Raw genomic sequence first — 18,150 nt, forward strand, 5'->3', positions numbered from 1 at the left:
AAATTAGGCCCTAAATGAGTAAAATAAAGATAATAATGATGTTTGATATGATTTTAAAACTTATTTACGATAAAATTGATTCTTCCCCATTTGACTGAAATGTCGACAATTTTTCCCAATTCGAAAGCCACAGGACCCTTGTAAAAATGAAGAAAAATCACTGGTGACGCTAACATTTTCATGTGTTTAACTGTTGAGTAAACAAGTACGAGATCAACATGTCGTATTTAAATCAGACATCTCTGAGACTCCCAAATTTAAATGTGCTTGAAGTAGGCAGTCTTCGACATCACTGACTGAGATGACCTTGGCCTAAGTTATTTATTTGATCCATGTTTACTCTCTCAGTCCTTTTATATTCATTCTGTAAAGTGTTTCTATGCACAAGTCAAAATTATTGTAAACGTACTTCAAAGTACAGCCAATAAACTGAGGAAATCCGGAAAAAAAGATCTTTTTTTCACTTGCAAAAAATTGTGATCACTTGTGATTTTTCACTCGCAATATCAATTTTTAACTCGCATTTAGTGAGTATATCCCCTTAATTTTGTTGCCTGTATGAATAAGTGATCATATATATATATATATATCAGAACAAGAATGGGGTAGTTTTAATTAGCAGTAGATAAGATAAATTCTCTATATTGTTATGTCAATCCAAGAACGGGGGCAGTTTAAATTAGCAGTAGATAAGATAAATTCTCTGTTGTTATGTCAGATTAAGAACCATGAGAATGGAGCCAATTTAAAGTAGAAGCGCATAAGATGAATTCTCTACATTATTTCTTGGTTTTTTCCTACAGGTGACGAATTCTCTATATCATTTTTTGTTTTTTTTTACAGGTGACAATACATGGATGTGGTGACATCATCAAGGGGGACGAAAGGATTCAAAACTAGGATGAAGGCCCTTAGGGGAATCAAGGTGTTCATAGGAAGAGTCATGATCCCTTCAAAATAGAAATAATCAAGAAAATGGAAAAATTAGGTGGAATCATTTGAAAATCTTCTCATGAACCACTGGGCCAAAAAAGCTGAAACTTACATGAAAGCTTCTTGACATAGGGTAGTTTCAAGTTTGTTCAAATCACGCCTTCCAAGGGTAGGATGGGATCATAATAGGGGATCAGAGTTTACATGAGCATATATAACACACATCTTTGAAAATCTTCTCCTCAAGAACAACAGGACTTCAAGTAGTACTGCCATGTTAATATACAAGGATCCCCAGGTAGTGTACATTCAAGTTTGTTCAAATTAGTACCCTCAAATCAAGATCCCCATGGATCATGTGGATAGTGAGGGTTCACAATAGGGATGAAGGTTTTGAATGGGAATAGATATAGGCAAGAATTCTTCTCAAGTACAGCAGTGCCATGATTGGTCGTTATGGCAAGACCTTAAAATGTTTGAACTCACAGCTGAGTTCTTATGATATCAGAACAAATTTAACATGTTTAACTAAAAGATGAACTTTTATGATATCAGAACAGGTTTAACATGTTTAAACTCACATGTATACTTAAGCATTTTAAACATTGTATATCCCACCTCATTGGCTCAAACTCTAACAAACATTGCACATCACTCCACTTTGACTCAAAACTGTAGCAAAAATTGTACACCACTCCACATTGACTCAAATTCTAACGGACATTGTACATCACTCCACTTTGACTCAAACTCTTAACATTAAACATCACTCCGCATTTGCTCAAAATCTAACAAACATTGCACATCACTCCACTTTGACTCAAAACTGTAGCAAAAATTGTACACTACTCTATACTGACTCAAACTCTAACATTGTACATCACTCCACTTTGACAAAAACTCTTAACTTGTACATCACTTCACAATAACTGAAACAAACATTGTATGTATGCTAAATATTGTAACATAGATTATAGAGTTATGAAATTATTAACAACTTAGATAACTTTTGACAGAATCCCAGGACATCTGTGTGAAAGAGAAAAGGAAGATAAAAGCAGAGTGGTATTATAAAAGTTTCTTTATTACATGTATATTTTACCTGTATTTGTGACACTCGATATGAATGACCTGGAGTGTTTTAAGGAGTATGTTAATATCTAATCACAACTTAATAATATTGGCTATTAAAGGTCACCTGAGTCACTTGGGTGACCTATTGCTATTGTTTTCCGTCTATCGTCGTGTGTCATCTGCTAAAAATTAAAAACAATTGTATGAAGCATTCTTGGGACAATGAGAACAGACATTGTAAATTTCAGGACTCCTGCACCCCTGTGATGCATTATTTCATTTGAAATCTTTTTTTTAGTTTTAAACATGAAACTTGTCAGATAGAGATACTGTTTTGTTTGTTTGCTTCCTGTCTCTTCGAAAAAATTCCATTCAAACTGAGACATCACCAGCTGTAAATGAAGTACCACAAATTTAAACCTATGCTTAGTGCTCATTACTGTGGCAGTGAGGGTTCTTTAACATGCCGATATCTGTCACAACAAGATATCTCCATTTTTAAGTTCATATCTGAAAATGGGAATAACTCTTACTTCTCAAGAGCATTTGACAAAAGAGCAGTCACTACCTATGTTTGAATCTTAGGTTTCACACGGTCAGGACACAGCGGGACTCGAACTCACGACCTCCCTGTCACGCTCTGGTCTCCCGGTTATGATGCAAATGTTCTACCACTGAGCTACCGTGATCATTGGTATTCAGGAGTAAATCTTCAAGCATTCATATTCTTGGGTCAGGGACTTGGGAATCAGGGCTGGCCTCTATGTCTCACATATTAAATATGTAGTGTTTCTTCAACAAAATTCTTGTCATTCAGTCTTAGGCAGTAAAAAATAACAATTATAAACTTGGAAGTTTTTTTTTACCTATCAAACTGAATATAAAGCAAACAAAATGAAGTTGAGAGTATTGGTCCCTGCAGGTTAGGTTTAGATGTATGTAAGAATCATAAATTGTGTCTGTCTGTCTACACATCCATCTTCTGTCCATCCCTCCCACTTTGTATCTAGTGGACAAGTTTGTAATCAGACAATGAAAAAATCCTACATGTGACAAACATGGCTTTTGAACAAATATGTGATGATTGATCACAAAATCTGAAGCTCATTCAGTTCTTCATGTTTAAAAGAATCACTCATCAACAGACAACACTTTCCTATATACATGTATGGTACTCAGGTTACTGTTAATGCTCATGGGCTTCTTGTTAACTTGAGGTTTGAATTTCAATGTAGTATTTGATTATCAGTGAGCATGATCAGGGATTTGTTTTGTAAGAAAATGTTTCATTCAGATCAAAGTGACTTTATCACCATGGTGATATTCAAATAAATGTGATCCCTTGATGTTTTTAGGTTCATACTGGACTCCCTAGAGGTCCTGCATTACGGAAAGGTGATGCTAAAAAGGTAATGGTTCCTATATACACCTACACAGAATTCTGTCTGGATTTGGATGTCAGTGAAACTGTTTTTGGTCTGTCTGCAACTCACTTTAACCTTAAAACAATTGAATATGCATTAGATTACATCATTTTCACTTTGAGAAATAATTGAATAAGTGAACTTGTTTTAGCTCACCTGAGCTTTCTCAAGTTAGCTATTCTGATCACCTTTTGTCTGTCGTCCGTCCCTCTGTCTGTTCAAAAACTTCACATTTTCTTCTTTTTCTCCGGAACCACTGGGCCAATTTCAATGAAACTTGATACAAATCATCCATGTTTGAAGGAGATTCAAGTTTGTACAAATGAAGGCCCATGTTCCTTTAAAGGGGAGATAATCAAAAAATGGAAAAATAGGGTGGTGTCATTTAAAAATCTTCTCAAGAACCACTGAGCTAGGAAAGTTCAAATTTGCATGACAGATTTCTGCTATAGTACAGATTTTAATTTGTTAAAAGCATGGTCTCTAGGGGTAGGATGGGGTAACAATATGGGATTAGAGTTTTACATACAAATTTATAGGGAAAATCTTTAAAAATCTTCATCTCAAGAACTATTTGGCCAGAAATGTCTACATTTACATGAAAGCTTCCTTACATAGTACAGTTTCAAATTTGTAAAAAGCATGGCCCCTGGGGGTGGGTTGGAGCCACAATAGAGATCAAAGCTTTAGATGTGAATATATAGGGAAAATCTCAATACAGGTCAATGTGATTCAGGTGAGTGATGTGTCCCATGGGCCTCTTGTTCTATGAAGTTTGACCCTGTGACCTTGGGAGTTGGACCTACTTTTTAGATATCTGACTTATTCAATATATATACCTTGAACTATTTTAAGTAGATCTTTCATATGTATTTTGTATATACAGTGGAACCCCGTTAATACGTTTTCCATTTTGTCACGATAAAATAACGTAATACCGGGGGCAACGTAATAAACGTTCCCAGTGAAATCCGTTAAAATTATCATTTGGAAATTGTATATCGTCCGTTGGTACTCCGTGAAGGGGTGTGTGAATATATCTTTACTGTTTCTTTGTTTAAAAGAATATGATACTTTGTTTTATTTACATCTTATCTTTAATGTCCGTAATTCTTCATGTTCTTATCCCTTTTCTTTATTTCGGTGTAGGATACATAAGGATGTTTTGATAAACGTTGCTTTTTCTGCATTCGTTTGGACCGCCATTTTGTTCAACTTTAAAACAATGCGTTCATGTAAATTTCTCTCAATAACTCGTTCCGGTTCGTATTCAACATTCGAATTTAAAAAAATAACAAAACATCGTTTTTATTAAGTTCTCTAATTACACAATACACAACACAATAAAAAAAATCCCACCCAAAAAAAAAAAAAACTATAGACACAAAACGCACACGATACCCAACACTTACACACTTCTCACCAACGATAAACATGCACGGAGAACAATTTAAGCGCAATCCACATAAAAAAAAATATAATGATGCACGAAGATTTCATTTATAACGCTAAATGATGGCACTAAAATCACGTGCGCATCAAGGGATTTTAAAATATTCACTGAAGTAAATGCCGTGCACGAGTCGGCCGATAGATTGGTGTATGTATGGACGAGAGTTACGAACACCCAAGCTGCATGTCCAAACAACGAACAATTTTTTTAATTGAACACCTTTAGTCACCTATGTCCAAGCAGTTACCCAAGCGGTTGTAACATTGCTACGATAAATCTTTCTTGTTTGGTACCAAAGCTGTCCGTGAATAGAGTTTTAATAGCGAAGGTAATCACACTATGCTGAACACGCAGGTGGTTGAAAAATTATTTCTTTGATTATCAAAATATGTAAAATGAAGTAAATTTCATAGAGTACAATTTCTAAATAAACATTATTTAATTGTTTATCACTGGCTTCTATACGGGGTATTCACCTGTATTGATGTCACTAGATCTATCGAAGCGTGATCAGTCGAGCGTCTCTAATCCCCAAACAGACCAGGAAATTCACGTGGTGACTGCCTCGGGCAGTCAAGGTGTGAATGGCTTATTATTTTGAGAATCATTATTGAATAATTACGGGTTTATTACGTTTTTGTCGGAATTTTTACAACGTAATACCGAGTCCCGGCATTTTAGGACAACGTAATAACGAGGTCTATTTTATATAGGTTTGTTAAGAAATGGTTTTGTGCTTTGAAATTCCAACGTAATATGCGGACTAACGTAATAAAGGGGGAACGTAATAACGGGGTTCCACTGTAGGTGTCTTATAGCAAGACCTTTCATTTCATATCATGACCTTTGATATTGTGACCGTGGAATTTGGCCTACTTTTTAAAAAAGTATCCTATTAAATATCTTAAGAACTATTCCAGGTAGAGCTTTCATTTATTGTATATAGATTCCATTTGACAAGACATTGTGATACAACCGTACTTGATCTTGTGACCTTGACCCACTTTCTTAGAAATCTGACCTAATCAATGTCTCCTGAACTATTTAATATAGAGCTTTCATATTAATATGTGTATACAGTCCTAAGATTTCTTATGGTAAGAAATCATTCCATGACCTTGGTCTTATCCTGATCATTTAGTCTTAATGAGCATTGTGTTATGTGGATTTTCACATATGTTGTCATCCTTTTGGGCTATGTTGGGGCCACAATATGAGGTCCAAATTTTTCATGGGAATAAAGACTGATAAGATATCTTTTAAAAATTTCAATAGCTGAACAAAGGTAGGGCCAAGGTGACTCAGGTGAGCGATGTATCCCATGGGTCTCTTGTTTTACCAATCAGCTGGTCAGACTGTGAAATCAATCACAAAGCAATACGAATGTTAAATAATCTGTGTTAATCTACCGGAGTCAATCACAAAACAATACCAATGCTAAGTAATGTGTGTTAATCTACCCAAGTCAATCACAAAGCAATACGAATGTTAGGTAATCTGTGTTAATCTACCCGAGTCAATCACACAACAATACGAATGTTAGATAATCTGTGTTAATCTACCCGAGTTAATGTACACCGGGGCATTACTTATCGTATCCATGCTCTACTGTCTGTGAAATCAAACATATCAGTGATTTATATAATGGTCTAACATTAAAAGATGAGAAGAAATTGTACACCTTGAGATGTTATGTGTGTATCTATAGTTGAGAGATGATCATTATCGCATTGAGACCGGAAGAGTTAATTAATATGTATGATTAAGGTCAAGTTCATTAATGAAAATTACAGTCAAATTTGCAAATATTGATCGTAGCCATACTGGGGGCATAGAGTTTCACAAACACATATAACTTGTTCTTCTTGTGAAAAAATAATGCTGTATTTTAAGGTTCACAGTGTTTCGACTCCTTGAGTTGAAAATTCTTGTGAACATATTTATTGAAAGTTTATCTGTTTGTCATCCTTTGTAACTTTTTCATGTTTCCTCCTTCAGCATCAGTTTGACCACACAGAGTATCCTTCAGTAGAGGGGATTCAACGTTCATCAAAATCTCACTTCCTGTTCTGACAAAGGTTAGGACCATAGACAAGTTACTGTATAGGTTTGTATATTATGTTGTACATGCAGATTTCTTAACAGTCGAGAAGACTTACAATTACCGTATTTTGCCGAATATAATACGCAGTGGTGTTTAATACGCATCCCCCACTTTGAGCCTAAAAGTTGGTGAAAAAACGCACTTCGGGTGTATAATACGCAGCAAAAATTTTGACCAAGCGGCAATCTTTATTTTATACTTGGTGTTAATTTTCACTTAATATTTTTGCAGAAATAATGAATTCTAAACAACGCACAATAATTTGCAAACTTTTTGAGATGAGGTCTACATCGCGGTAATCTTCAATGAGAATCTTCAGGGAAATATCAACCCGGACAAGCCTGTTCATTTCAGCAAAGCACGAGATTTTGTAGCATTAAAGTCTTAACTGACTCGATATTTCCTTTGTTGAAACTTAAAATCAATCAAATAGCCGATGTTATAAAAATAAATTAAACAATTAAACTATCGCTTATTTTACTGTAATCAACACACCATGGTAGGTACAAAGATGCAAATTATCAACTCCTCGTTAACTACGATGACTATTAAAATGTGTGGAAAAAAAATTTGTTAGGTATTTCTTTACCCGGAGGGGGTATCTAACAAAAGCAGTGTACACAACAATGGCTTCGTAAAACACACGCTTTTACGCAAGAATAGTTATTTCAAAGATTCAAATAAGTATTTCATTAAAAATTAGGCCTATTCATAAAACTTACAGTAAACAAACTTTTAGCAAGTGACAAAATTATTTTCCAACAATTTTAGCACGTGTCAAGGCATTATTGTGTACACATGCTTTCAATAATGGCGGCATGCGATGTAATGAATAGTCAGATCCAATGCAATTTGATTGGCTGTTTGTTTCATGATAATTGAATTATTTAGATATTGTAAGTATATATATCACATTTTCTGCAATTTTACGTTTCTGTAGTAATTTTCTTGAGGTCGAATTTTCTAGTTAATAAATAGGTGAACGTGAAAAGGCGTACAGTATCCGAAGCCTTGGTCTTTGAGTGAAATATTACACTACTTAATCGCCGAGTTTCATCTGGAAAAAAAGGTCAAAAACCTATTGTGGTATATAATACGCACCCCTTTCTGGCACAAAAATATTCTCTAAAAAAAGTGCGTATTATATTCGGCAAAATACGGTATACATTTATTGACTGGGTCCGAGGACAACATCTGTTTTGTTTGATTCAAGAATGAATATGTTGTCTAAAACTGTAAGGAACATATTGGTCAAAGATCAAATTAAACTGCTGTTGTCCAAAGGGCATATTTAAGTCACCTGAGCTACTAAAGTGATCTATTGTTGAAGATCTGCATTCATCGTCGTGTGTCAGCAATTGGGTATTTTTAACTTATGGATAATTTGCATTCCAATTCTTTTCAAATATGGTATGAAGCATCTTTTGGATGGGGGGGGGGGGGGGGGGGGGGGGTCATTGTAAATTGCGGGATTCTTGCACCCCTAGGACAGAAGGAGAAGGTGGGATAAAAACTGATAGAAATTGACTAATTTTCTCAAATCTTCTCTACAACTGCACATCTGTAATGAAACTTAAATACATAGCCATGTAAAGCAGGAAGGCCTCTACCAAAAATTGTACATTTCATGATTTCCTTGGGTAAAGTTTGTGATTCCAGGGTTGGGACTCAACTTGGCATCTAGTGTTTATGTGTAAAACATTTAAATAGCATATCTTAATGCTGCTGATGCTACATTGAAACTAAATAAATATTTAGCAGGAGCCCTTTACCAAAATTATAAATTTTATGATCCCAGGGATGTTGGTTTTGGTTCCATATATTGATTATGAGATGGTCTTTAAGTTTGCTGATACTGTATAAAATTTAGAGGAAGCAAAAGGGGATATACTAACTTGTGAATTTCACAACTTCAGGGTTCTGACTGATGGCTGGGTCCCAAGCAGACATGTCATCATGTTAAATGTAACATGTAAAGGCTTCCGTCATTATTAGTACTCTCAGGGACATTTGTGTATTAAGAACACATCATGTTTTACACTGCTGCTGAGTATTAGAATTTAGCTTAGATATGCAGAATAGGAAAAACACATAGATACAGTGCCCGCAACGTTATTCTTGACATTCCTATCGTGCTTTATCGTGCGTGTATCCTATCGTATCGTGCGTGTATCCTATCCTATCGTGTATCAGGTTTTCCGTTTTCTATCGTGTTTTGCGTTTATCAGGTCTATTGTGTATCGTATGTTGCGTGTATCAGGTTTTCCGTTTATCGTGAAAATCGTTTATCGTGTAGCTTCGGAAACTATCGGGATCGTATATTAAATCTAATGAAAAAGTAAGATACTTTCCGAAAGCTTTATTCGTTTTGTTAAAGAAGCTATTTTTAGGAATCGAGGAAAGACAGTATATTTGAAAGAGAACATAAAGCTGTCGATTTTAAGGCAGAAAAAGAGCTATATGTCTGTCCAGAGAGGGTGAAAATTTATCACAATTTCATTCTAAGTAGTCTGGAAAGTAGGCAGTGGTTTGCCGAGGAAACCGAGGACAGTAAAACTGAAAACTCCTTCATCTGGAGTTCATAAACATTTCCTTGTCTAGAAACAATTATTCGTAATTAACAGGAAGTTCCGATCTGAAAGGAAAAATCAGTAAATTACATTGTTTATTACATATATTTTAATAATGGTTCTTTTTCTTCCAATTTTGTTCACCTGTATTCAACTTACATACCAACTACTGAACTTGTGCGCGTTGTTATCTATCTGATTTTGTGTATCACCCGTGTTTTGACAGTAAACATTCTCAGGGACATTGTATTTCACACATTTAGAAGATTAAGTTTTAAAAGAGTGCAAGGGTATATTGCATCTCCCAAAATTCTGCTCAATTGGGCACAATTCAGTGGTCTTTTTTTTTTTTATTTGTACATGTACACACACCAATAGTCGTACGTGTAGATACTGGAAATTTATGCTGGTTTTGATGATTATTTGAATTTTTTACATGCTAAACACAAACATTTTAAAGCGTTTCTAAATTGCAACTTTAAATCAAGCCGGGTTTCGTATATGTTTTTAATAGTTTATTTATTTTTTGTTAACAAAATATCAATTCATATAAATATGTTCCAATTACTTATGACTATCAATTATCACTCATAGCGTAGAAATATCTAACATATGAGCATATGGTGTAGTGCAGTGGATTGTATTTAAAGCGGTCATTATGAAAAAAATTGTAGTTGTTGAATGAGCGGTGACATCAGAGCTTGATGCAAAATAACCCTCCTCCTCGCTACACACAAAATATTACCTGGTTTTATTTGATATCCAAGATAATAAACATTAGAATAAGAGAGCTATTGAAGCATGATATCAATACATTATATTACATTTTGTTAATTCCCTGTTTAAATTCCTAAACGCTCGGCATTAAGTGTGAATGCCACGGGTCCTCGGAGATGACCTTAAGACAGACGCCCCCGTGTCACGGTAGGTGTGGCACGCTAAAAAACCCTCACTGCTCAATGGCCGTAATTGCCAAGCATAAGCCTAAATTTAAAAGCTCTTCACCGGTCATGGTTACGTCTCCATATGAGTGAAATACTCTCGAGCAAAACGTTAAGCAAGATAAAAATCAATCACTCCCTGTATGATTCATATATTAAGGGGATATGATGCTGAGATGAAAGTAATTAGATTTTTCTGAAAATCATTTTATCATAGAAAGGAGGTCTCTCCTGTTTGAAAAATGACAATTTTTATATATGTAAATGAGTTCGTTTCCATAGAAACAACCCCTGAACCTAACAATGTTGCAAAACACAAAATGCCAAAATTTAGCAGTTGTAGATCCAAAAATATATACAACAAACAAACAAGTTGTAATATGGCTATATTTAATGGCCATCATACAAACAGTCTATGTGCAGACACTATGATGTGAAAATATTTTCCACGTAACGCAAAAACAAATTGCCCAAAATTCAGTTCGAATTTCCTCAGCGCCTCTAAAAAACATCTTTTTGAGGATAGAGTTTTCTAGGGAAATGGTCAAAAACATTTAGTGAATGTAATTAGATTTTAATTATTTTACTATGATTTAAAGATGGCATCCATAGCTACAGGACTAACCAAAAATATTGGCATGTCAATGAATTGGATAAAAAGATATGATGAACTGAAGGTCATCTGAGGTCATTGAAAATTGCTACAAATAAATCGGACTGATTTTTTTTTCTTTCTCTAAAACACATTTTTTTAAAAACATCAAACACAGCGTTTAAATCTTATGTTCTTAAAAGTGGTTAATTTCTGAAAATATTTTATTTGGTATGATAACGAATTTAATTTGAAAAGAAAACAGTCTGAATTTTCTCTGTCTTTTTTTCTTCTTCCCATTTTGGGTGTTAATTGTTCAGATAAACGCCAAAAAAAAAAAAAAAAAAATCATATCCGGTATGAATGTATATAGAATATTTGAAATTTCATATAAAGAATGCATAAAGGTACTGAACCAAAAAAAAAAAAAAAAAAAAACCCCACTTAAAATCATATTACCGACCAACCTAAATGTTCTGATCTCATTAAAACTTTAATACTTTAGTGAATCGTTAACCACAATAATCAAATGTTTGGCTCGAATTGTTTTGAACACAGCCTTATTTTGCTTTGAAAAAATAATTCAAAAAAGTAGCAATCGGACATCCGATATTGATACCGTAATTGCGCCTTAGTATTTAATAATCTAAGATAGTCTTGTGCCATTAGTTGTAATTGAATCAGTGCATATAATTAATTATAGTAAAAGTGTAAACTGTGAAAAATACAATAGAATTGACATGAATCAACGGATGATGGACACGTATCGCAGATCTACATTATGTACCCATCTAAACTGCAAATATTGTTTTAGATGTACATGTAAATTATTTGATTGCTATTGATTCTAACTATTCTAAAGTTTCAACTGATATTCTGGTGAAACCTATTAATGTTTCGAAAAGGGAGGGGGTGTAACAAGTTGGGCGCACTAAACATTTTCATAAAACTATTAATGAAAGTTCAAGAAAACAAACAGTGATCAATCTCATAACTCCTATAAGGAATACAAAATAAAGAGTTGGACAAACACGGATCCCTGGACATACTAGAAGTGAGATCAGACTACTTTATTATTTTAAAAATTTGTACAAGAATTATAATCAAATGTTTGGGTTTCTTTCTACGCAATCTGGGGAGGGGGTGGGATTGGGTCTATTTGAATATGGAATTTCTGTAACAAATATGCCCGTTTCAAAGTAGAGGAGAGGCAGTCTAGAACACTCGTTTTTAAGTCAAGCCCCCCCCCCCCCCCTTCTGATCTGCAAATGAAAATTAGATGGGTAAAATACATGTACTATGTTAAATTTAAAGCATACAATAATTATTTGATGAGAGCAGCAACAGGATGATAAAGTAAGTTTTGATTATGCCTATTCCGCATTTCCTCCGTTTTATGACATCTAGGTGTTTCAACACATATTGGCCGATCTAATTTCAAATCCAAACATCTAACACTATATAATTTTGATTCAGATAAGCAATTAAACTTACATACATTTCAATTATGTTTGCAAAAAATGCATGCAATTTGGACTTCATTTTCTCTGATGAATAAATCCATCGGTAATTAAATTCCGCCATGCATATGCAGAAATCAGTGCTAAATAATTCGTAGCCTGCTTTGTATATCTCTACTTATTATGGTACATGTATCATAGATGAACCAATGAATTGCATTAAATAATTCACAAGACGCAGATACAGTATATACATAGAGGTATATACGTGAGCGGTACTACATGTACCTTTGAGCCGACAAAATGTTTAGTCCTCGGGTAAATATATTTTTCAATTATTTTTATTATTTACGAAATCACGGAATATAATACAAAATATTTATTATTACTCTAGAATGATAAAAAAATTTGCAGAATTTTTTTAGCCCTAAGTTTACTGTCGTTCAATTTGGGTATATGTGCTTTTAAAATTGTGCAGAGATTCTGTTCGACGTGTTGCGACTCCGTCTTTCATTTCTATTTTGAGTCTATTTTGAAAAGAATACACAGGTCTAGAAATATATAATAACATGCGATACCGTGACATCTGTCAAACTCTGTCTATTGTCAACGTAAACAACGTAAACATGGCGTCAAAAATCACGCGCTTATGTCGTTACCTCATATTTCCTAAAAACACGTCATAACGGCATTCATACAAAATTATTCAATCAAAATAAGGCCCCAGCTGTTATGATTTATGCTTTTGTATTTAGAAAATATGACTTTAGTCAAAGTCATAATCAATATATGTCACGACAATCATGACCTACGTACGTTATTTTGAGTTGCGCAGTGACTTCAAAAACGTCACAATCATATCCCCTTAAACATTCAAAGTGACAATATACAAAAATGTACGTTTTAGAATCATTGGCTGAGAAAATTCATATAGATATCAAATAATGAATTCAATATCGTATATAGTTTAGCTTCCGGATTTTAGCTGTAATGACGTTAAAAAAAAACATCAATAGAATTTTTAAAAAAAACAACAAAAATAAAAGTACAACCTTGGATAAATAAAAATTATATGCTTTAGGTATATATTGAGGATTGAAATCCTTCAATATTATTATCAACATAATGTAATTATTTTGTACGTATCAAATTTTCGTTCTGTCTAAATTGTTTCTAAATTTACAACATTTCTATCAGGTTTTCCGTTTATCGTGAAGATCGTTTATCGTGTTTTGCGTTTATCAGGTCTATCGTGAAGATCGTTTATCAGGTTTTGCGTTTATCAGGTTTACCGTGTATCCTATTGTATCGTGCATGTATCCTATCGTATCGTCCGTGTATCGTGTTATATCGTTTATCATGTCAAGAATAACGTTGCGGGTACTGTATCATATCCCTGTATCAAAGGTCAACAAGAGTCCTACTACTTCAGACATACGAATTATTAGGCTAGACTGTAGATCAGATATCTATATTAACAACAAAGTATTAGTAACAAATGGAATCATTTTACAGATTATACAATCATCTTCAGACATTTAGTGTATACAGTTGTCAAGGGACAGGTCTTGGATCATTGTTGTCCCACTATCAGTGTTCTAAGCTGAGCAGTCACATCTCTGTATCAGCAAGGTGACTCAGGTGAGCGTTGTGGACCATGGGCATGGAAGTACATGTGTTTGATTAGACCTAAAGTAATCATTGCTTTGTTTCCACTAATACGACCAACTCTAAATTATACCCCTACCCTAGAAATGTTTTGACATATTGTTCAAGAATGATTGAGAAGGAAATGAAGATGGCCCTGGTAATTACTTAGTATATGATTTACTTATATCAAAGCATATTCAACAGCAGTATCTAAAATGAAAAATGACCTCTTGTTTTCAGTATGTTAATAGATCTGTAAATTGAATGGAAATTGTAATCAGAATTCAGAACGTCTTCTTGTCTTGGAATTAAGTTTTAAAAAAAATAATTAATTTCCTACCAACCTACCCTAATGTTGACTTAAATATTAGTGGAAACACAACAATTTATATTTTTGGCCTTAGCATTCAAGAAATGTTTTTGACAAAAATAGGTCAGTTTTTACTAAAACTAATAGTGAATTATGTAGATCAATTGAATGTATTTTATTTAAAGTATATTTTGAATATTTTGATTTTAATGTGTGCTTAATTATTGTAGATTGTGTTCCTAAAGACCCAGACCCTCCACATCATGGACACACTAGGACTCAGCACTCAGCTAAAAGTACGACAATGTTCTCAATGTCAGGGGGACACTGAGTTTTACTGTAACACATGTAAACGTGATCTGTGTTTACAGTGTAAAGAGAAACATGTCATTGATCTAGATACCATATACCATGATGTTGTGATTTACCGTGAAAAGTTTAAATGTGTCCCTTTACAAGAGACCTGTGTCAGACATCCAAACAGAAAATACAGAATGTTCTGTGATCAGTGTAACTATTCCGTGTGTAAGCACTGTACAGACCATAGAACACACGCGCTGGTGGATCTTAGAACAGCCTATCAAACAAAGCGACAACAACACAGAGAAATCATTGACAACATCAGAAGTCAGACTCTCTATAACTGTCGTGTTCTCCTGGCAGGAATCCAAACTGATATCAAAACTTGTCCCCCACAAATCTGTCACCGTCAATCACAGCTGATGTCAACGAAAGCCCAGAGACTGAAGGATCTGATTGACACTGTGGTATATAACTCTAAAATCAGAAACAGACTGCTACAACAGAAGAGAAAGATGGACAGATACCTTGTTTACATGCAAAACTTTGTACACAGATATGAACAATCAGCAAACAGAGCGGTACAATTCCTCTTGTTTATAAAGACCAGTCGTGTCCCCCAGATAAAGGACACCCCTAATCTTCCACAACACCTGCTGCTGTCCCTGACTGAGGGATTCAACATGGAGGATGTCAGTCAGTTATTGACGGGAATCCCAGAAATCCAAATGACAACAGGAAAACGACAAGTAGGAATAGACGAGTGTGTGAAACTGACGTCCACACCTGTATTACACACGTCTGTCTGGGTGACAGGTATTAGTCGTGTGTTTCACATATCTCGTGTGATGTCAGACCAGGTCTGGATCTGTGATAGAAACAATCTCATCTTGACAGACACAACAGGAGACACTATACACCGTGTGAGAGATAGAACATCATCATGGTATAGAGGAGTACACACAGTGAACAGTTCTGGTGAATTGATTTATATAGACACTGTTAATAACATCAAGAAACTGTCTGCAGACAATAAAACAGTCACCACACTGTTAAAGAGTACATCACGATGGTATCCACATTGTGTGTGCTGCTCCCCGTCCACTGGAGATCTGATGGTCGGGATGTTAAACACTGATACATTTACAGGCAAGGTAACCCGGTACAACAGTAGTGGTCAACACATCCTGACCATAGAACACGACAACACAGGTCACACACTGTATAGGGAGCCTCTCTATATCACAGATAACAAGAACGGTGATATTATTGTGTCTGACTTGTCACATGGTGTGGTGGTTACAGAGCGCGGGGGGAGACATCGATTCTCCTACACAGGACCTCCACCAGGATCATCACTAGATCCACAAGGAATCTGTACAGACGCGCTGTCACACATCCTGGTGTGTGATGATAACACCGACACAGTACAGATGATTGACAAGGACGGTCACTTCCTGTCTCTGTTACTGACACGACAACATGGGATAAAGTATCCACGCAGCCTGAACTATGATGATAAAACTCACCTTCTCTGGGTCGGATCATGGCGCACCAACAAAATGTCTGTATATAGATTTATACAGAGGAGATACTCTCTGACTGGTAAGTACTAGTAGTACTGTAGTTTATTGTGCTATATCAGATATATACAGAGGAGACACTCTCTGACTGGTAAGTACTAGTAGTACTGTAGTTTTTAGTCCCCATCGATTTTTTTCCTTATATAACTGGTACCGATAAACGGTACCATTCCCAATGTCAAAAACCATTGATTTTTCCCAATTTTGAGACTAAATATTCCCAATTTACTTGCCGAAATATAGACCGCTGACATCGTAATTTATTATACCCCCCGCAACAAGTTGTGGGGGGGGGGGTATACTGGAATCGGGTTGTCCGTCCGTCTGTAGACGTAATGGTTTCCGGGCTCTAAAGCATTATCCTTTCCACCTACCGTCACCATATCATATATATGGACTACCCATGGGATGAAGATGTTCCCTATCGATTTTGGGGTCAAAAGGTCAAAGGTCAAGCGCACTGGACATCGAAGTAGCAATATGGTTTCCGGGCTCTAATGCGTTATCCTTTCCACCTACCGTCACCATATCATACATATGGACTACCCATGGGATGAAGATGTTCCCTATCGATTTTGGGGTCAAAAGGTCAAAGGTCAAGCGCACTGGACATCGAAGTAGCAATATGGTTCGGTTTGTCATGCCATTTGTTTTTTACACTCAGAAAAGAGGTAGTTTATACCTATTACCAACACCCTTTGGGAGATTGGGGTAAGCGGGGGGTATTCTTAGTGAGCATTGCAATACCTCTTGTTTAGTCTGAAACGTTGTACAAATTAACTAAAATGTCCACTTCCGGTATTAAATCGAAAGTACAGATCATGGCAGTGCGCGTGTTTTGTAGAACTACGACGATTCTAAAACGAGCCTATGACGATTCCGTATGTCTCACAACAGCAAATATTAGCGTAAAAAAGTTTGTAAAGAGATGACTACTTCTTGTTTTGTTCTCTTTTTAGCTCTTCTCAGCCAAAGGCTCAAAGAGCTAATGCTATGGCCATTTGTGCGGTGTGCGTAAACTTTTTAGAAAAAGGGCTATAACTCAAGAACCCCTTGGCCAATTTTTTTCAAATTTGTTACAGGGTATCATTGGCCCAAGGGCTTTCATACATACTAAATAGAGGGATGTGACCCTTTAACAAGAGAAGATAATCAGGAAAATACAAACAAAAGTAGTGGTTGCTAAAAAATCTTCTCAAGAACCACAGGGCAGATTATCACCAAACTTACACATAAAGATGAGGATATGTTGTAAATTAAAAATTGTTCAAGGCATTACCCTGGGGCAAAGGGCGTGGTCTCGAGGTCACTTCAAAGTTGACCTAAATTTAAATTTTTTTTAAATTCCTTAAATCTTAGATATTTGAGTCATTATAAGGACTAAGATCATCAAATTTTGACAGTTGATGCATCTTAGGACCTTGTGTCAAGTTGTCTCAAAAGTAGGTCATGGTGACCTACTTTTTGAATTTTGCAGGTATTTATTTTAAAATTAATTTTGATGCATATCTTGGACACTTTGAAGCCTATGATCATCAAAACTTGTCAGTTGGTGGATCATGGGACCTTGAAATGCGTCAACTGAAAAATAGGTCACCGTGACCTACTTTCTGAATTTTATGGCTTATCATTTATAGATATATTTTAAGTTGTTATTTCAAATACCGAGAGGTTTAGAATCATCAAATCTTGTAAGTTGATGCATCTTGAGGCCTTGAAACATATTTATAAAAAAGTAGGTCACAGTGACCTACTT

The 18,150-nt window shown here is 35.2% G+C and overlaps 1 protein-coding gene across 4 annotated transcripts in view; it reads left to right on the plus strand.

Moving 5' to 3' along the window:
• LOC125677337 (uncharacterized) overlaps positions 1-18,150 on the plus strand; it is a 54,147-nt gene that overhangs the window by 1,273 nt on the left and 34,724 nt on the right. The window contains exons 2-7 of one of the 4 annotated variants that reach the window (XM_056160104.1): positions 844-925; positions 1,950-1,998; positions 3,363-3,416; positions 6,883-6,991; positions 14,067-14,192; positions 14,742-16,427. In XM_056160104.1, the coding sequence (XP_056016079.1) occupies positions 14,775-16,427 (1,653 nt within the window). In that variant the 5' untranslated portion in view covers positions 844-925; positions 1,950-1,998; positions 3,363-3,416; ... (1 more) ...; positions 14,067-14,192; positions 14,742-14,774. Of the gene's footprint in view, positions 1-843; positions 926-1,949; positions 1,999-3,362; positions 3,417-6,882; positions 6,992-14,066; positions 14,193-14,741; positions 16,428-18,150 lie in introns of those variants that run through there. The other 3 variants (XM_056160103.1, XM_056160100.1, XM_056160105.1) reach the window with 3 other exon arrangements.

Source organism: Ostrea edulis, chromosome 3, assembly GCF_947568905.1.
Source record: "Ostrea edulis chromosome 3, xbOstEdul1.1, whole genome shotgun sequence".
In the NCBI taxonomy this organism is placed as follows: domain Eukaryota; kingdom Metazoa; phylum Mollusca; class Bivalvia; order Ostreida; family Ostreidae; genus Ostrea; species Ostrea edulis.